Here is a 22,093-nt window from a genome sequence, read left to right as displayed (position 1 = left end):
AAAACAGTATATTTACCTCCACTTAACCCTCAACATCAAGAATCTGATGTAGAAATGTATTCGAATCAGAGTAGCGAGTTAGTAGTTCTTTTCAGAGATTTAATTGGAACATGAATACGCCACATGTCTCTCCTAGAGTGATCCTTCCTTAACTTGGTTTCAATCGGAAGTAGACCAAGTCTTAGAGAACTAGATAGACTGTCGGTTATTATGCTTACGCGACCGCCGCGCCGTCATAACTGTCATTGAAATTTTCTGGTACGTACCATAGCAAATAATTACGAAGCTAAAATTTTTGAGATACTTCGGCCTCACTTAGGAGAACTATCTACAGTCAGCAAGTGTTAAATCAAAACTGGCAGGTCCAGCAATGCATAATCGCGTGTGACAGGAGCAGTGCTTTATCGTGTTTGGAGAAGCTTGACCAATCAGCGATATTATAGTGGGCTGCCAGGTTTTCGATAATCTGGTGCCATCTTCTTTGTTGACGGTCTTTTACTTAATTGTTTTTTTATCTATTATTAACCTAGGATAGTGATGTCGAAGATTTTGGTCATATTCTATTGGGTATATGTTGGCTATATATCCACTATAAAAACTATTCCTAGTTTTTAACTATGAAATATACTGCTATTATAGACTTTTCGTACACTGATTTTTGCGTGACTAATGTGTTCACGAACTCTTGAACATATTAAAGGTGTTGCTTCTCTAATGTAGACTGAGCCACAACTAAATGGAATTTCATAGAGTCCAGTCGAATCGTATCTTGGCTTCAAACAGTTCTTTCTTACCTACAGTCGCATTAAAATGTTATCTATTTTTATGAGCTATTCATTATTCCTGGGATGTAAGTAAGTTTTGGATATCCTTAATTTTGATTTACAACTAGTCGTGGCACTTTCCTAATTATGTTTAGAGGCTTTATTAATCTTTGACGTGTTGTACATATTCTTCTGAAATTTTTGGAAAAAAACAAGTATTCATTTGAGCATATTGGCGGGAAAAGATCACATTACACTGTGCGCTCTTTTTACGACAATCGCTTTAAATGATCCGTCATGATGGTTTTCTTCACAATCATCAAATTTAAAGTTCATATCTTCATCTTACTCTTTGGTTTTTGTACTGTATGCCATGCCTAAATAACCAATTGTCTATAGTATATTTACCATATTTAACTACTGAATGAGAACATTTAGTCAAGACGCAGTTCTCGTGACATGAGGTGGATGGATGTTACAGATGGTTGGATGGACGGCCCTGTGTCCCTTCCTTCCCGCCATTTCAGTGCTGGGGGCGAGCCCTGGGGCCGCCAGAGGTTCTCTGACGACCGCCGCAAACGGTTTATGGTGTCCAAAAGACGTTCCCAGGTGGGTATTACTAATCAAGTAACCGTAGTCAAGTAACCCCGTGAATTGTTAAATGTTCAATAGAATATTAATTCATTGTTCACTTATTAGATGATGCAAGTCCTTAGAGTTTTATAAAAGTAAAAAGCTGTAATTAATTTTGGAAAGTACCAAAAATAGCCAATAAAACCACTATAGAATTGTGTGATTTGGAATTTAATGAAATATAAATATTTTATACCTTTGTACCTTTATATCTTTGTAAGCATTATTAAATATTATTATATTTAATACAAGATTCTATGTATTTAAAGGTCTCACTTTCCGTCAGGAGCCGAGAACCAATATGCAATGTATAAGCACATAATCTGGCTGTTTCTGAAGTTGATCGATCATCCATCAGCCACGATTATTTTGAAGGGATTAGAATAGGAGAGCATAGCAAGGTTTAAAATATCAAACTAAAACGTTTTTCTCGGTTCATATATTTTTAGCTTCACATGCCTAAAGCCAACTAGATTTGTGTAAACCAAATTAAATCCGCATCAAACAACAATGTCTCGTTCCCTGACGACGATATTGCTGTTATTAACGCGTCTGAAAGTTAAGCGCTGTTTATGATCGATTGCTTTCTTAGGAGAAGTTGTTTTATCGATTTCATGAGAAACTATGTTATGTGCTTAAAATGTGAATTGTGTCTCTGCTCCAAGACTAAAAAGTATTGTAAAAGATGTGCTCTATTGCAATCCATACAATGATTAATAGTTCGGTAAGGAAATATAAATTATTGTTCATTCAGAAGACAATCCTAATGTTTCAGGATGGGGAAATGTATTCACTTGCTCAGCTCCTGAATGGACCCCAGAGGGACTTGGCTACACCTGTGTTTCGTCGTTATGTCCTTTGAGCACTGGTATGTTTTCAAATTCTTCAATGGTCATATTTTTTACTTAAAGTATAATAACTAGGGATACATTTATTCTTCCCGTAAAATGCCAACCATTCTATAAATCTATGATGTGTACATAGCTCTAGGATGTGAATGATGTGTACATAGCTCTACGATGTGAAGATGTGTACATAGCTCTAGGATGTGAATGATGTGTACATAGCTCTAGGATGTGAATGATGTGTACATAACTTTAGGATGTGAATGGTGTGTACATAACTCTAGGATGTGAATTATGCGTACATAACTCTAGGATGTAAATGATGTGTACATAACTCTAGGATGAGAATGATGTGTACATAGCTCTAAGATGTGAAGATGTGTACATAGCTCTAGGATGTGAATGATGTGTACATAGCTCTAAGATGTGAAGATGTGTACATAGCTCTAGGATGTGAATGATGCGTACATAACTCTAGGATGTGTATGATGCGTACATAACTCTAGGATGCGAATGATGCGTACATAACTCTAGGATGTGAATGATGTGTACATAGCTCTAAGATGTGAAGATGTGTACATAGCTCTAGGATGTGAATGATGCGTACATAACTCTAGGATGTGTATGATGCGTACATAACTCTAGGATGCGAATGATGCGTACATAGCTCTAGGATGTGAATGATGCGTACATAACTCTAGGATGTGAATGATGTGTGTACATAGCTCTAAGATGTGAAGATGTGTACATAGCTCTAGGATGTGAATGATGCGTACATAACTCTAGGATGTTAATGATGTGTACATAGCTCTAAGATGTGATGTGTAAATAACTCTAGGATGTGAATGATGCGTACATAACTCTAGGATGTGAATGATGTGTACATAACTCTAGGATGTGAATGATGCTTACATAGCTCTAGGATGTGAATGATGTGTACATAACTCTAGGATGTGAATGATGTGTACACAGCTCTAAGATGTGAAGATGTGAAACATAGCTCTAGGATGTGAATGATGCGTACATAGCTCTAGGATGCGAATGATGCGTACATAACTCTAGGATGTGAATGATGCGTACATAACTCTAGGATGTGAATGATGCGTACATAACTCTAAGATGTGAAGATGTGTACATAGCTCTAAGGATGTGAAGATGTGTACATAGCTCTAGGATGTGAATGATGCGTACGTAACTCTAGGATGTGAAATATGCTTACATAACTCTAGGATGTGAATGATGTGTACATAACTCTAGGATGAGAATGATGTGTACATAGCTCTAGGATGTGAAGATGTGTACATAGCTCTAGGATGTGAATGATTTGTACAAACTCTAGGATGTAAAATGATGTGTACATAGTTCTAAGGATGTGAGGATGTGTACATAGCTCTAGGATGTGAATGATGTGTACATAACTCTAGGATGTGAATGATGTGTACATAACTCTAGGATGTGAATGATGTGTACATAGCTCTAGGATGTGAATGATGTGTACATAGCTCTAGGATGTGAATGATGTGTACATAACTCTAGGATGTGAATGATGTGTACATAGCTCTAGGATGTGAATGATGCGTACGTAACTCTAGGAAATATGCTTACATAGCTCTAGGATGTGAATGATGTGTACACAGCTCTAAGATGTGAAGATGTGTACATAGCTCTAATGTGAAGATGTGATGTGTACATAGCTCTAGGATGTGAATGATTTGTACAAACTCTAGGATGTAAATGATGTGTACATAGTTCTAAGATGTGAGGATGTGTACATAGCTCTAGGATGTGAATGATGCGTACATAGCTCTAGGATGTGAATGATGTGTACATAACTCTAGGATGTGAATGATGTGTATGTGTACATAGCTCTAAGATGTGATATGTGTACATAGCTCTAGGATGTGAATGATGCGTACATAACTCTAGGATGTGAATGATGTGTACATAGCTCTAAGATGTGAAGATGTGTACATAGCTCTAGGATGTGAATGATACGTACATAATTCTAGGATGTGAATGATGTGTACACAGCTCTAAGATGTGAAGATGTGTACATAGCTCTAGGATGTGAATGATGTGTACATAACTCTAGGATGTGAATGATGTGTACATAGCTCTAGGATGTGAATGATGTGTACATAGCTCTAGGATGTGAATGATGCGTACATAGCTCTAGGATGTGAATGATGCGTACATAGCTCTAGGATGTGAATGATGTGTACATAACTCTAGGATGTGAATGATGCGTACATAACTCTAGGATGTGAATGATGCGTACATAACTCTAGGATGTGAATGATGCGTACATAACTCTAGGATGTGAAGATGTGTACATAGCTGTAAGATGTGAAGATATGTACATAGCTCTAAGATGTGAATGATGTGCGTACATAACTCTAGGATGTGAAGATGTGTACATAGCTCTAGGATGTGAATGATGCGTACGTAACTGTAGGATGTGAATGATGCGTACGTAACTCTAGGATGTTAATAATGTGTACATAGCTCTAAGATGTGAAGATGTGTGTACATAGCTCTAGGATGTGAATGATTTGTACATAGCTCTAGGATGTGAATGATGCGTACATAACTCTAGGATGTGAATGATGTGTACATAACTCTAGGATGTGAATTATGCGTACATAACTCTAGGATGAGAATGATGTGTACATAGCTCTAAGATGTGAAGATGTGTACATAGCTCTAGGATGTGAATGATGTGTACATAGCTCTAAGATGTGAAGATGTGTACATAGCTCTAGGATGTGAATGATGCGTACATAACTCTAGGATGTGAATGATGCGTACATAACTCTAGGATGCGAATGATGTGTGTACATAGCTCTAGGATGTGAATGATGCGTACATAACTCTAGGATGTGAATGATGTGTACATAGCTCTAAGATGTGAAGATGTGTACATAGCTCTAGGATGTGAATGGTGCGTACATAACTCTAGGATGTTAATGATGTGTACATAGCTCTAAGATGTGATGTGTACATAGCTCTAAGATGTGATGTGTACATAGCTCTAGGATGTGAATGATGTGTACATAGTTCTAAGATGTGAGGATGTGTACATAGCTGTAGGATGTGAATGATGCGTACATAACTCTAAAATGTGTGAATGATGTGTACATAACTCTAGGATGTGAATGATGCGTACACAGCTCTAAGATGTGAAGATGTGTACATAGCTCTAGGATGTGAATGATGCGTACATAGCTCTTGGATGCGAATGATGCGTACATAACTCTAGGATGTGAATGATGCGTACATAACTCTAGGATGTGAATGATGCGTACATAACTCTAGGATGTGAATGATGTGTACATAGCTCTAGGATGTGAATGATGTGTACATAACTCTAGGATGTGAATGATGTGTACATAGCTCTAAGATGTGAAGATGCGTACATAGCTGTAGGATGTGAATGATGCGTACATAACTCTAGGATGTGAATGATGTGTACATAGCTCTAAGATGTGAAGATGTGTACATAGCTCTAGGATGTGAATGATGCGTACATAACTCTAGGATATGAATTTTTCGTACGTTCACTCAAAGCCCTATCGACTCTGTTCCTAATGTGCATTAATTATTAGTTTTCCATCAATTTTATCACATAAGAAATCTTTATAACAAAATACAAAGTACTCATACATTTTATGTAGCCTACAGGGTGTGCCAAAATCCATACTTCTTGTGTTCAATTAAAATAGTTTTATTCAAATGTAACCATATGTAATATTATACGTAATTTTAAACGTCTTTGAGCCAAACGCTGTGGCGTAAACTACACTTTGTTATCTTTTATAATTTTAGAATGGTGTTCGAAAAACTGAGAAATTGAATTCACATATTACAAAATAAATAAAGTTGTGGATACGTATTGCAATTTTTAACTGAATAAATTTTAAATTTGTTTAAAAAATACACATTGTCAGGATTATCATATCTTAAGATGTTTAAATTTATGATGCAAATGTGTATACGTCATAGTATAGATCTTTTTGTTCGTCTGTACAAACCAGATAAAGTTTGTATTATTTGAATTTTGCCTAGTTCCGATAGTATTCACATTAGGATAAAAATTTGTTTTTATCATAACTGTAACGTGTTTTTAAATTTTATAATTATATGTTAAATTTTAATAATTAAACCAAAATAGTTCAAAATCAATGTAAAGGTTATCAAAATAAATATTATACTTTTATACGTGTAATAATTGTATTATCGCAATAACAGATAGTTGTTTGATTTTACCATTATGAATTAAAATATTTACCCTAATTCGTGATCATAGGCCTACATCTGTTTTATGAATAGTAATCATCTGCTCATTAGACATCAGGTTTTCATACAACTGCAGCAATGAAAATTTATTGAAAGACTGTTAATTATTCTAATAACACTTTCCTAATAATCGCCAAGAATGGTGTTTAACATTCTCAAGCATTTCGAACATTTTAAATAATGAAAATCTGTTTCCATTATTATCTCATGGCGAACGCCAATAATCACAATAATTTAACCTATCCATTCATACCACATTTAGTACCATGTTGTTGGTAAATCACATTTCTGCCAAGGTATCAATAAAAATAAAATTGTAATGAATCCTTTGTTCTCTGTTTCAGATGTAAATGTGTACAGCTTGAAGGTGATTCACCATTTATGTCAATCCTAATAACTCGTTGTTCGATGCTCTAAATGTTGTAAACGTAACACACAACAATGGACTTTCATTATATCTCTTATATATTTTATCAGATTTAATATATCAATAAACTGTGATCCCTAATTTTGGAACTGAGTCGATTTATTGAGCCTGTCTGCCAACTTACTGTATCTCTCAGAACATATTGGTATAAAACATAATTATTTCATAGAGTAGCTTACTAATGGTTTCTGAGATTCCTCCTAGCTTTTATAAGTGCTATAGAAAGTGTACAGAAAAGGTCTTTCCTGAGAAGTGTACATAAAAGATCAACTTGAATAATTAAAACACCACGACATCGTGGGTTATCCTAGCTCACCAAAAGCTAATCTTGCATAATATCGAAAATTTAATAAAAAGCGAAGAAATGTTTTCACAACTCGCCGTTTTGGTAATGTTTAATTTCATCCATCCATCCTACAGTAGAATTAATTTCTATTTACAGAACTAAAATATAAACACTCCCATGAACACGAAAGAGATCTTATCTTACTATCGTCAGTATAAAACCAAACGTCAAATTTCAAGACAATATTAATTATTATGTCATTAATAAAAAAACGACAAAACAGGTACAACTTCAAACATTGAAGAACTCCTGAATTGATAATAGAACTTTCAGAATACATTTCACAAAATCGTGATTAAGGTAAATTACCAAAAGATGAGAGCAGCAAATTATATTAAGAGAACATCCATAAGATCGCTTAAAATAGGTGGTAAGAAGCTTATAAATCGCTTTCTGGGAGTCAAAACACATGTTATCAATATGATTTGAACGGACAACTGCATGGTCAGCAAGTAAAAACTATCTAGGTAGTGGCAGGCGAACGATTTCTTTATGAAGCCATTATACTGTAAATACCGCATACACCTACAGCAGAATAAAAGACAGTTAACTGAATTAGCGTGAATACCGCAGATTTCCAAATGTATGGAAACTGTGTCTTACCTGAGCATCATGAGAATCATATTTCTTTTTAGATAATATTAAAATGTCGAATGGAGGAATATAGTCCATTCTTCAGGCTCAGGGAGAGGTTTATATTTTTTATGGCAAAGTGGACAGCTTCGTCCGGCTCCGTTGACGATCCAGTCTGTCGACGGAAGGAATATAACAGTTTGCCAACGGAAGGAATATATCAGTCTGCCAACGGAAGGAATATCACAGTCTGTCAACGGAAGGAATATATCAGTCTGCCAACGGAAGGAATATCACAGTCTGCCAATGAATGTAATACCGCAGTATGCCAACGGAAGGAATATAACAGTCTGCCAATGAAAGGAATATCACTGTCTTCAAACGGAATGAATATCACAGTCTGCCAACAGAAGGAATATCACAGTCTGCCAACAGAAGGTATATCACAGTCTACCAATGAAAGGAATATCACGGTCTGCCAACGGAAGGAATATCACATTCTACCAACGGAAGGAATATCACAGTCTGCCAACGGAAGGAATATCATAGTTTGCCGATTAAAGGATCATATAACTTACATGATGAAACTTTAGCATATAAAGTTAAATTGAAATGTTAACACCTTATATCCTTTTAAAAGTAAAACAAGTTATGGTTGATTAGCAATACACATTACGCAATAAAGGTGGGAAGTGTTTTGTGTGAATGTGATTGTTGAGCTTAGGAAGAAGCTAAACTCAATATTCGCATTGATTGTAATAGTTATAGCCTATGATCCAATTAAATTTAAAAAATACAAAAGTGAAAAAATTTAACCTCGCGGCTCTGAGCATCAAAGTCAGTGTCACTGGATATTTTGTACGTATTCAAGTATATTCAAGTACTTAAATAAACTAGTAATATTTGGTATAAAACAAATAGAATACTTTCGGAAAGATTCAAAGATCCCTTTTCTTACGTTGCAATTCTACGTTTTCTCACCTCAGATAAATAAGCTGATTGAAGGTCTTCGATTCGTAGTTTCGCCAAATGGTTTTTAATATTTTACATTACAACTCTGAAGGGCAAATGCCACCTTCAAAGTTGAATTTTCCGCAACAATAACATGTAGATCAATTTATTTTAATTGCATTCTAATACAGCAGTTTGTTCTCTGACACAGAGACAAACATTTTTATTATTTAATGTCTTGTGATAAAATATCCGTTCCATAACTTTTTGTATTCAAACAGTGAATATTTATTTTAATTGCAATATTGTATATATTTCAAACTTAGGATTGGGATTTTTACGATATAACTGATAAATGCTAATATTAAACGTAGCAGAAGGACGGGGATCGGTCAGGGACCAATTAAGATTACAATACAACGTGAAGGTATCTATAGTTAGATATACTGCAAGTCGTTACTTATGTCTAATGAACAATGTGTGCCACAATGACGCAATTCTGTGACGCAATGAATTCCAATTGTGAATATGTGTATAATGGATTGTGAAGACTGAGTGCCGCCACATTAAAAAGTTAGATTGATATTTTTATAAAAAATGAGCGTATACAATATTTACTGATTGAAGGAGACCTGTAAACAATAACAATGCCTTTGAAAAGGAATGTATCAGCGAAATTCCTAGGTTGAATACGAGGGGCGGCACCTAGGAGTAAAATGTGTGGTCGAGTTCACCACAAACTTTAAACAGCTCCAGATGTTAATGATCAATCCGGCGGCTCATATTTACTTTTATAATATAGAAGAGGCAACAAAGATCAGTTGTAGGCGATGTTTTTGTCGCTGTATTTCAAGCTGTTATCCTGACGATAATCAAAAAGTTGTTATTTAAACAAAGATTTGAGATGCAGAAAAATAGCACCTCACTGTTCAGGATTGGGTCCAATAGCACAATGGATTCCTAATTATGAGGATCAGAGTTAGTTTCGAGGGATTCCTCATATTGAAAGTAAAGGAACAGCACAAAAAATATTATAAATGAATTTTAGTTTACATCGCACATCCTTCATAATGAAAAATTTTTTTCTGTGTACACTGTGGACATGTTCAATTGAAGAGAGTTTAGGATTGATTACAAGTAAACTTAAAGTTGAAGTATCCACGAGTCGAATCTCCATAAATATCGAAGAGATGATCTTAGCCGTAAGGTAGTTTTACCAAGATTATTGCAAAGATCTGCCGAAGGTTATGGGGCGTGACTTAGAATCCCCGATACTATATCAGTTCTGCACTGTTATAAACAAAGCAGGAGTATGCCACACCAATCTCGCAACAGGCTCCGCTGTAGTTTAATGCAACAATTTAAAGTCTATGGCTTGAATTTCATTATTAACGGACATATAGTTATGCGAGAAAAAATGTTACATCCCCAGCAAATAAAAGAGAAATTGTGTTAGCATACTGAGTGATAGGCTTCAATGACGCTCAGCCGAATTCCATGGTTTGACATCCGCCATCATAGAACTCATTCTTGAATATGTAAAATTGGAATTTCGTGCAAAATTACAGTTCTACAGATGAAATTTTTCTCGAGATATCTTGTGATACATTTACATTACTGTTCATTAAATTGGATATCATGTGAGTCTTTAAACAATAAAAGTCTACTCACCAAGTCACAAAGAAGTTATGTAAGTGTTAGGATATTTAGGTTATGTGGCAATATGTCACTTGTTAAAATCATTCTGGATTTTCTGCATTTGTTTAGAAATGTATTTGTTCTTAAAAGTCTCCTTGTCATTACGGGCTACCCATAAAACTAATGTAAAAATATTCGACAACGCTCAGCCAAATCCCTTGGAGTGACATGCACCACCATTGGAACTCAGTGTTACTCATATATACAAGAAGGTTCATACACAATTTCAAGTCCATAGGCCAGTTCGCTACCGAGATATCGTACGAACAGATAGACAGAAATGAACTTTTTCAAGGCCTAGAATGATAGGCTTTGCTAACGCTCAGCCAAATCCCTTGGAGTGACATGCACCACCATGGAACTCAGTGTTACTCATATATACAAGAAGGTTCATACACAATTTCAAGTCCATAGGGCAGTTCGCTACCGAGATATCGTACGAACAGATAGACAGAAATGAACTTTTTCAAGGCCTAGAATGATAGGCTTCGCTAACGCTCAGCCAATTAAAATGTCACTTATAGAACCAGAAACACGTTAAATTTCTTTACAGAGGACGTAAAACGAGCTCATGATCCAAAATATAAGAATCTTATGGCTTTGTTTCTACTGAACCAAACAGATCCTGATGCGAGATTGTTAGTGTATACAGTACAACATTACGCACATAATCACTGAACAATCACAAATCTAAACTCCTTTATTCATAAAATACTGCAATATTGATTTAAAAATGTGTGAACATGAATATTCATTTACAGAAATTGCCATTTTCGTAAAGTTGTTTTTATAACAGTTACTGTCTGATAAAATGTATATATATATATATATATATATATATATATATTAAAACATGTACTTTCCTTAAAACAAATGTTAAATACGAGCAACGTGCTAATACATTATATACTTGGTACGTGCAACAGATTAGGTCAATAATAAATATATGATTATAATTCATTAAACAAGACATGTAAATAAACATAGCAACTCAACATATAACAAACAAGTACATAGGATATGATATATACGACAGTCCTCAATTAATTAAAAGCTTTGCATTACTAACGTCTCAAGTAAAATATAATTCCCTTAAAACGTCGCAACTGTGGGGCCGAAGAATATTTTACGATCTTTTACAAGTGTAAAAAAATCTAATTTACTAACACACAATAACGAGAGAGATATTGAAAATATCAACGATGGTTGACACAAAATTGTAACATGACTAAAAGTTTCAACAAAAAATACGGAACTACTTAATTTTCTCTTAGTGCTCCTACAATTGAAAACAATCAACTTGGCCATGTGATATTACAAGAAACTACTTTTCAAACCTCACCGTATGATTTTCGTAACTTATTGGGCTGGCTTCTTGTTACAATGTCCCAAATTATGAAAAGATGATCTTAGCCGTAAGGTAGTTTTACCAAGATTATTGCAAAGATCTGCCGAAGGTTATGGGGCGTGACTTAGAATCCCCGATACTATATCAGTTCTGCACTGTTATAAACAAAGCAGGAGTACGACACACCAGAAAAACTCTAAACAAAATTGATCTATTCTTTCGCAAAGTTAAAGTGATTTAGGTTTAAATGCTTCTGGCTGGGGTCTACCATATACCACGGACGGCCTCTGTTAGCTCCTCATCTGTGCACTTCCTCGCATAAAAGGCCATCTCACACTGGTTCCGCGGACGTGGTGGACGTGCCAGTCCACACTATAAGGATGTATCATCTCCCCGCCTGGCTAGTTGCACAAGTTAAAATATTAGTCCTTGATAACGAGATGATTGTTTCTGAGGTGCCGTGGTGTAGTACGAAGAAGCAGTACTGTTGTAGAGTGTTACACACAGATCAAAATAGGTTCACCCAATAAAAAGGACAGTTGGTGAGTATTACCATTTGATCTGTGATCTGGAATTGGACGACAACAGATTCAAGAGCTCTCAGCCAAAAGACCTTCCGCCTTCTGACAGGCTCCACCTCTATCGATATAATCCTTCACCTAAACCTCTTCATATTTAGCTAAAATTGTAAGTTAATATGTAGTCGAGCTCCCCGTCCAAGAGATGTGGAACGTTAATTAGAAGATTACACTCTTCGTAATGAGCTGGATAATTTTATAATCAAACTCTCTACATGGTCTTTATTTAAAATTCACCGGGCCCAATATCTAATAATAGAGGAAACAAGCATGTGTTAATCTGCAAAAGAATCATTTGTTGATAAATTGTTTAGAGATTTGTTAATGTATACTAATTTGAAATACACACCTTTTGCGAAAAAGGTAGTTCTATTCCCGGACAATTTTACCGGTTGTACCTCATGCAGAGCATACTGTCACAGTCCTTAACTATCTCAAAATTAATAATTATCTGTTATAATTGATAACACAACTAAATTTGAAATGGCGCGTGGTGGAAATAAAATATTATCAGTCTGCCTTTTGAAAATTAGTAATGGATTCTTGGTTGTATCGCCAATTCGTTATTTGTTATTGAAACCTAATCCTTTCTTTATAGGCTCATATATACACTTGAAATACTTCAGAGAAAGGTATTAGAGGGAGGATAGTAAAATATGAGGCTATTTTGCACCAAAAGTCTTGATTTTAATTAATCAATTTGTATTATTTGGACTAGGGGAAGTGTATGTAAATATTAATACGTTGGTTTTATATAATATGGCGCAAATCTAGAGCAACAGAGTTCTTAAATAGGATACAGATAAGTGGTTTATTAAAACCCAAAATCCTCATGTAAATTTGCATCAGTAAGTAGTTGTTTGATGAGAAATTTAAATACTGCCGATGGGACAAGGTGAAAGTAAGAAGAATTCATTTCATAGTCCCTAAGCCCAATAAATATTGAATTTTAATTTAATTAAGCCCAAATATATCTCTTGCCTAGATTGAGTATATCTTTCGAGATCTATTTTGACACGGTTATATGTATGTGTTGAGCCTCTTTTACTTTTGTATCTAAAACATTAAAGTATTTGAGTTTTTACTATAACAAATGTTTATAAAAGTTATATTTTTAAGATTTTCTGTTTCTTTATGTTATAACTTTGATTTCCTTTATACCTTAAAACTAGCTTTTAATCAACTTTAGTCTCTTAAATTATTATTATTGTTAGTTATCAAAGTGTTAATCGGCAGTTTTATAATGACTGTTGCTTTAGTTGGTTGAAATTAAACTGGCGTAGGAAATTTATATGCCTTAAGGAAAACGTGATCATTAATGGTTCATGCATTTCTAAATTTGGTAAAACAATTTTATCACTTCAAGTGGTTGACTTCAAGGACCGGGATCAGTGGTATTTTTGTACTTGAACTGTTATGTGTCAATATTGTATAACCGGAACTACCGGAGTTGTATCTTGAAGCTGTCAGTGGTGTCACAGTTTAGAGGACATCGGTCAAGCCATATATCAGGCTCGCCACACAGCTGGTGGACAGTCGGAGAAGATGGCATTTGTGGCGTTGTGGTTCATTATTACCAATACTCTAGGATCAGGTAAGTCTGTCCCGTAGCTCTATAACAAGTTTCCCAGTACTCTGCCTTTTAAACTCTTTCGTCACAATGAATAAACAATAACATTTTTGGATTACTAAATCGCATTTAGTTTTTCTGTACTAAATATAAAACTAAATGATTTTAGGAAATGCTTATTTAAATAATTAGAATCCTTTAAAATATTTACATATTAAGCCAATAGCGAAGCTCAGTGTACGAGAGAGGCGACGATTCAATGATGGTGACACGTTACTTGTCCCTTTGACTGCCCAGAGAATACACCTTACATCTATCTATAAGTGGATTATAGCAGACATGTTGTCCCGCAAAGCTAATTATGTTCTTTAAAGCACATATAGTGCTACTATACTAAATCTTTTTATTCAGAGTTTTAATCCATTGTAATATAATAACAATTACCTCATTTTTATTACAAACTGTTTTTCACTATTGTTGCGATGGCCGTCTTGCGCCGTTTCGCCTCTCCGATGGATTTGAACACCTCTAATAAACCAAATTTAACCTAAGTATCGTTAGTAATTAATTTTGTTCCATTTTAATTATTTTCACTATAGCAAATAACATACCTTATTTTTATATGATCTTTTATATCAAATAATTAGACTATTGGGTATTGTGGCATAATTAATGTTGTCTGTGGCCTACAAATTACACAGATTATTTTAGATTTCATACTTAATAATTGTTTTGAAAATATATGTAAAATAATTTATTGTTATTAAGGATAACTATTATGATACCGCTGTGCACAGCAACTAGAAACTGACTCGTCACCACGCACAAGCCTCTATGGCCCATGTGGGACTAATTTCATTTATATTATGTGTACTGTGCTTGTTTGCAAATTTTGAAATAAAATTGATTTTGATTTTGATTTGATTTGATTTTTATTAAGCTAATTAAATTTATAATGTTGAATATTTTTTATTATTTTCAAAATTAAGAGTATGTATAGCTGACAAAGCAATTGAGAATATCAAATTAAATTTAAACTGTAAAAATGTGTCGGTTTCATTTAATTGTGGGACTTTTCTATGAATAGAGTAAACAATACAAATTAATTGGATACTCAACGGTAAAATAGGTTCCAAAATATTACTATCGCACTATCTTACGTTGCGGAACCTCTCTAGTTCACCGGAATTCAGAAAAATGCCCAGATGCTATATATTTATAGATTTACATAATTATATATATATATATATATATATATATATATATATATATATATATATATATATATATATATATGGTTATTTCATTTTCATTTACATAATCTAACATCAGGTAAATTTTCCCCACCAACATCCACACATGTCTGTAATCTTTTCTGTAAATTTGCGTTTACTCTTCGTGCAATGGACATTGATATTGCGGCAACATCATTTATATGCAGTTCTTTAAATCGGCAATTGTGTGAGGTTTAGTAACAAAAAATATGCTCTTAAATTAGCTCCACAACCAAAAATCGCAAGCAGCGAGATCCGGAGACCAGGCAGGCGACATCGCCAAAACTTGAAATAAGATGTCATTGATACATCATTCTGCCGTGTGCTACGTAGTCGCTCGATCTTCCTGTTACCGCACACTGGGACCGCGTTCACTTTTACTTGGCAAAACCCTCAATAGCCAAAATAATGGTGTAAAGCTTAGTATTTAGGTTTTTTGTCGCAAGAATAATTTCTTCAAATACAAATAACCCTAACGGGGGTTAGTAGATAAAAAAGTAAGTAAAATTAATTGTAACTAGATTTTATGCCTCAATTTTCATATATATATATATATATATCTTCTTTCTCCCCCCCTCTCCCTCTCGTAGTACATAAAAGTACAGGTCTTTATTAGTAGATTACATTGCCGCAAATCCGACCTCAAAGGGTTAACTCTTTAAAAAAATACGCTGGTTTAAAATTTGAAATATTTACAATGGAGGCCCTGTTTCAGATGGTTTAATATTCTTGCCTTGGCTCAAGTTGTGAAAGCTAAACTCAGTAAATGAATACTGGACTTAAGAAATAGTTTTTAATGTAGTTAGTGACTCTTCACATCCAATAGAGGATGGTCTACAAAGAGTTCGGCAAAATCATTTAACGAAAGCATAGACGTATGATCTTTAACGCAAGATGTATGTTTTAAAGTGTAATGCAAGATGTAAGATGTCCCTCCCAACCTATAAATAAGGACTTTTTACTACAATAACTAATAACAGGTTTTTCCTCTAATCATTCATATCTTATAAACAACTCTTTTATGATGATTTTATTAAATTTGATACAATTTAATTTATGTGAACAGTATTTAAAAGATTACGACAAACGTAGACCGTGTTGTAATTTAAAAAAAATTTCACTACAGTGATTTGTACAAGAATATGGCAATGTGGATATACTATCAGGCCAGCAATAGTTCAGCAAGAACTGAGTAGAGAACGTAAACAACTTATATTTACGTTAATTATTTTGTAACAGCTGATACTTTGAAATTAAAAGTATATAATCTCAACAAATAAGAAACGAAATACCTTGACTAGCACTCTGGGATACAACTATACTCTGTCCAAAGAAGGATTGCTTCTCGCCGCCGATCTAAGATCTCCTGCACGTTCACTCCTAATGGCCGAACTTCCTTCTGACTCGCAGACCGTGCTCCGGTGTGTGTAGTCAAATTTTGTTGATTTAGTAACTCTTATTTATTTAAGGGGATAACATTGTGATTAACCCCATACTTGCACATGTTAACTTTACCATTAGCACTCAGGTTAAAAAAACTACTTGTGTTTAGATTGTTGTCCTGGTGAAGAAAATATATAGAAATGTAGGTTTCTGAAACTAACTTCGATCAAAAGTGTCTACTTTCATCCCTCGAAATCTATTTCCAGTCTACGATGCCATATTTTAGTTTTCTCTGCTGCCGTGTTCAAGAAAATATATACAATCACAGACTTGCGAAGATTATTTTTGGTCAAAAATCATCTAATTCCGGGCTTTTAATCTGCTTTCTGTATAAAAGGAAGAGTGAATACCCCTTACTAAGGTCAGCAAAATTTCAAACTTTTCTTTAAAATAGGTACTGCATGATAGACGACTTGTTGTTTTTGGACTGTAGTTCGGGAAACAATGGCTCGTTGAGGCATGTTAGTAACTATTCCCCTGTTTTTCCTTAATCAACAGTTAAAATTTCATACACAATCTCAAAGAACCATAAGTTTTTGAGTACCTCATGTAAAAAAATGCACAGTTTTGTTCATTTGGTTGAGTTTTATAAAAGGGTTTAAATAGTATTTTCAATGCATTACACGATTTACATCAGTCACTAATGCCATCTGCATCACACTGTCTACCAAGCACTGTATTTTTAATACATTCTACAATTTAAATTATAGCAAATGTTCTGCCTCTGTCGATTGTGGAATGCTTTACCTGTGAACAAGCGCGCTCGTTTTGGGGCGGAGTTAAATGCCTTGATGCTGGGGGCTCAGAATGTATAGCGATTGGCAGCTTTGGTGTGCGGTACTTACAGAAATTGCATGCAAGTTGAATGAATGCAAGTGTGTGTTTTGCGATATTATTGTAAATTTGTATAAAGTTACATTAATTATTGATGATTGTTTTTATTTTAAGATTAATTTAATATGTAATGTAAATAAATAGACTACATTTTAGTGAATGTATATATGACAGTATATATACATATATAATATAAAGTTAAGATGTTTAATTTTTATGAGGTTAATGTGGTAGAGAGGACTTTATAGTCCTAACTTCGCCTCTAATAAAGTCATTTTTCATTTCATTTAAATTCATCACTCTGGTGAATGTTAGCACTGTATTTTTAATATGTTCTACAATTTAAATGATAGCAAATGTTCTACCTCTGGTGAATGTTAGCTGACAGTTTCAACAGCTGGTTAATTAAAGTTAAATGTTGCTATGTTCGTAAATATTGCTATTATTTTTTCCAAATTCTAAAATATTCGGGGAAACTTTTCACATGTTTCTTATCATATCAAATGTATCTGGCTGAAACGAAATTAAAAAAGAATTGGTCCATTTCTTGAGATTAGCACTCAGCAACACGTTTAGAGATTAATTTATATAATATATAAGATATAGGTCTAATAGAATATTTAAGAATTTTCATCAAACCCCCATTGATTAGTAGCAAGTAAAATGAAAGTTTTCCTTGTCATGTAAAACTTAGATCTTAGTTTTTTTTAGATATATGTCATGATAGATTTAATCTTATAAGCTAAACTTTCACAGCAATACTAAAGCCATACAAATTAAATCTTGGTTATTAAATTTATCCATAACAATTTACATTATGGTTCTTAAATGTTTCAGTGGCCATTGTATGTTATTACTGTGATGTATGTGGATGAACATGACAAGCAATCAAATTTAAAAAAAACTCTTATTGTATATGTGGGATAGTTCCTCTACCACCTGAATACAAATTGTTTTAACTGTCTTGATCACATATTGTTTTGTATTTTTGTTTCAGATGGCTTTTTAATACCTCAACTTCAACATGTACCCTTGGCTGGACAACCATTTCTACAGCCCCTGTTTAGTAAAATACCAACACCTTTTAACTCCCTTTCAGGAAATAATATCCATGAGGAACTCATCAAAGACGTTTTAGAAGCACATCCTTTTCTAGGTAGTTTAGTTTCTCCTCTACTATCAAGGGTATCAAGACGAAAAGCTGGAGATGATGACTCTCATAGTTCTGGCGTTGACGACTCTTGCAGTTCTTGTGTAACAGATTCAATGGATGAAAGTTCTGGAAATGATGACTCTCATAGTTCTGGTGTTGATGACTCTCATAGTTCTGGCGTTGACGACTCTTGCAGTTCTTGTGTAACAGATTCAATGGATGGAAGTTCTGGAAATGATGACTCTCATAGTTCTGGTGTTGATGACTCTCATAGTTCTGGCGTTGACGACTCTTGCAGTTCTTGTGTAACAGATTCAATGGATGGAAGTTCTGGAAATGAACATCGCAATACTAACAAGGGCTCGATAAGTAATGTTCTAAAGCCTGTCACTGATCTTCTACACGGAATCTTGGGAAAGGGAGAAATGGGTTCAGCACATGATGAAACGCCAGCACCTCATTATGAAATGGAAAGCAATAGTGGTGAAATGGAAAGTGGAATGGACAGTGGGATGGAAACTGAAACTGATGAAAGTGGGATGGAAAGTGATGAGATGGAAACTGATGACAGTGCAGACTCCGCTGAAGACACCGGATCATCCTCATGTTCTACTTGTTCTGAATCAGATGAAATTTCATCTTCATCTTCATCTTCTTCTTCATCTGAAGAAATTGCAGATAGTGATAGTGGTGGAACTGCGAGTCTCATAGACATAGATGCAAGTATACTAAATTCTCATAAATCTTCAAATAACAAAAATAACCATTTAAGTAAACACACTGATCTTAAAAAAAGCAGAAAAAAGAGACAATACAAAGCGGAAAGCATAAGCAGTTCTAAAGTAAACAACTTTCATGATACAATGAACCTCTATGAGAAAATATATAAAAAAGGAGAATCAAATCGTGTTAAAGATGGAAAAGAACAAGACATGAATCACAAGGAATTGAAAAATATGGAAATTTTCATTTTCAAAAACAAAAACAGAGGGATGCCTATAGCTTTTAAACAGAACTATTTTAGACCATATTTAAATCGAATTCCTGAGGCAGTTGCTGGGTCTAACTTATATGGCTCTTATGCTTTTGCTCAAAGTGGTTTTCATCCATTTGGAGGCAATGAAGGTTCTGTTGAAGATGAAGGAGATGAAGGAATAGGGGAAGAAATTGAAGAAGAAGAAGAGGAGGAGGAGGAGGAAGAAGAATAGAAGAATAATAATGAAAACGTGAAGCAATCATATTAGTAGCAGAAATACAGGAATTCTCGGAATAGTAGCCTAATACTTTTCAATGCAGTGACCTCATCATGGTAAAAATACTAGTTAATTTGTAAAATGTATTACATCTTTTATAAAAAAATAAATTTGTACTACCTTAGGTGAGATTTACTTTGAACTTTCAATCGTAACATCTATATTTGAGTATTTGATTCATTGATATCCACTTATTAGGACTTTCTAATACCCAAAACAGATTTCTAATATTAAAACAATATCATTAATGTAATAATATAGGTCAAGTTTGTAAACACTTTACTAATGCTTTTTCAAATTCGTTTTAATTATTTCAATTTATTTCTCAGACTAAAAGATTAAAAGACTGTGTCTATAAAATGAAATGTAATAGAAAAACAAACAAAAACATTGCCATACAAATAAATTTTATGTTTTATACTTTGTCATGGTGAAACAAATAATTAAATTAATAATAACGATACTCTACCAATACAATACTATTACAATACCGCCTACATTATCAACAAATATTAGTGATGTAGCGATTTTCTAAACCTAAACTAACTTCCTTGTATCAGGGCTGGAGACTATTTCTCTGCTCAGCTCTAATGTAAACTGGAACTGACAAGGTTAGACAGTAAGAAGTGTCCACTGAGAACCTGTGTATGTATTTAAGAGTAGAGTCTCACTGGCGGATATAAGTGGTGGGTGCATGGGAGTTTGATATGCCCTTGTCATTTTGAAAACTTAATGTTTGGTTTTTTTAAACTGTCATTGCACCTTATTAGTCATAATTCATTATTGTCTTAAGAAAATTATATTCTCTTCAGGTCAGTAAAAATTTGCAAATGCGTTTGGATCTTTTTGTCTCAAAACCATTTAATTTAACCGATTTAAACGCCACTGGCATAGAAAGAACTCCGTTAAAAAATGGGGGTTACAATTTCTTTAATAGAATACAACCATCAATCTCTACAGAGTAGAAAACTGATCACAGATTAAATCTTTTATGGAGTCATCATTAAAAAAACTTTAAAATTTCTCAAAGCATGCATCATGTCCATTGAATATCTTAGCAAAACTTTACTAACTTTCAGACCTGAATATAAAAATATTATTTAATCCGATATTATTTGATCTAACTAATTTAAATACCACTGCCCAATCTGTGTTTAGAACAAGAGAGTTTTTCACTGAATGAATCTTTTCTAAAAAAAAAATTTTTTTTTTTAAAAAAAAAATGTTGTTTTAGAAAAACTTTTTTTTTAAAAAAAAAAAAAAACCTTTTTCGGGGAAAAACCCAGAAATTTGGGTTTAATATTTTTATTTTTTTTTTGGGGGAAAAAGTTCAAAAAAAAAAAATTTAAAAAATTTATTTTAAAAATTGGGTTTTAAATTTGGGGGTTTTCCAAAAAAATTTTCCATTTATATTAAAACCCATAAATTTTTAAATAAAATTTTTCAGGGGTTTTTAAAAATTATCTGGGGGGTTTTGGTTTTTTTTTAAATTTTTAAAGGGCATTATTTTTATTTACTTTTTTCCCAAAAACTTTGTTTTAAAAAAAAGGGGGCAAAAAGAAAAAATTTAGGTGCCCCCAAATTTTTTGGGAAAAATTTGGAAAATTTCCCAAAATAACCAAGGAAAAAAAAATTTTTAAAAGAAACCCAAATTCAAAATTAAATTTTTAAAAAAATTAAAAAAAAAAATTTAAAAATGGGGCCCAGGGGGTTTTAGGTTTTTTTGTTTCTTGGGGGAAAGCTTAAAAAGGCCTTTTTCCTAAAAAAAACCCAAAGGTTTTTTTCCCCGGGTTTATTAATTTATATGTAAAAAAAAACTTTTTTAATCAAAGGAATAAACCCCCTTAAAATTTAAAAAATTTTCCCGGGGAAAAACTTTAAACAACTTTAAAAATTTCCCCTTTTTCAAAACGGGGAAAATTTTGGGGCCCAGGGGGTTTTTTGGGGAAATTTAAAGGGTTTTTGGGAAAAACATTTATTTTTACGGGGCTTCAGGGGGCTATTTTTTTTTTTTTTCCCCTTAAATTTCAAAAAAAACCTTTTCCCCCCCACAGGGGGGGAAAAAACTTTTTTCAAGGTTTTCCCAAAAAAACATTTTCCTTTCTGT

General features: G+C 33.8%; 2 protein-coding genes across 2 annotated transcripts in view; both read left to right on the top strand.

Annotated features, from left to right (window-relative positions):
* The window catches only part of LOC124363342 (prohormone-2-like), a 53,838-nt gene extending 46,784 nt beyond the window's left edge, over positions 1-7,054 (top strand). The window contains exons 9-11 of the mRNA XM_046818591.1: positions 1,246-1,373; positions 2,173-2,265; positions 6,883-7,054. Of these exons, the coding sequence (XP_046674547.1) occupies positions 1,246-1,373; positions 2,173-2,259 (215 nt within the window). The 3' untranslated portion in view covers positions 2,260-2,265; positions 6,883-7,054. The remainder of the gene's footprint in view (positions 1-1,245; positions 1,374-2,172; positions 2,266-6,882) is intronic.
* Positions 7,055-13,920: 6,866 nt separating this feature from the next.
* Positions 13,921-20,110, top strand: LOC124361732 (stress protein DDR48-like). The gene is made up of 2 exons (XM_046815684.1): positions 13,921-14,053; positions 18,578-20,110. The coding sequence occupies exons 1-2, from the start codon at positions 14,005-14,007 to the stop codon at positions 19,939-19,941; spliced, it is 1,413 nt and encodes a 470-aa protein (XP_046671640.1). The 5' UTR covers positions 13,921-14,004; the 3' UTR covers positions 19,942-20,110.
* The last annotated feature ends 1,983 nt before the right edge of the window (positions 20,111-22,093 follow it).

This window comes from Homalodisca vitripennis, chromosome 5 (assembly GCF_021130785.1).
Source record: "Homalodisca vitripennis isolate AUS2020 chromosome 5, UT_GWSS_2.1, whole genome shotgun sequence".
Classification (NCBI taxonomy): Eukaryota; Metazoa; Arthropoda; class Insecta; order Hemiptera; family Cicadellidae; genus Homalodisca; species Homalodisca vitripennis.
Note: the sequence above shows the minus strand (reverse complement) of the source record. Positions and strands in the feature narration are given on the sequence as shown.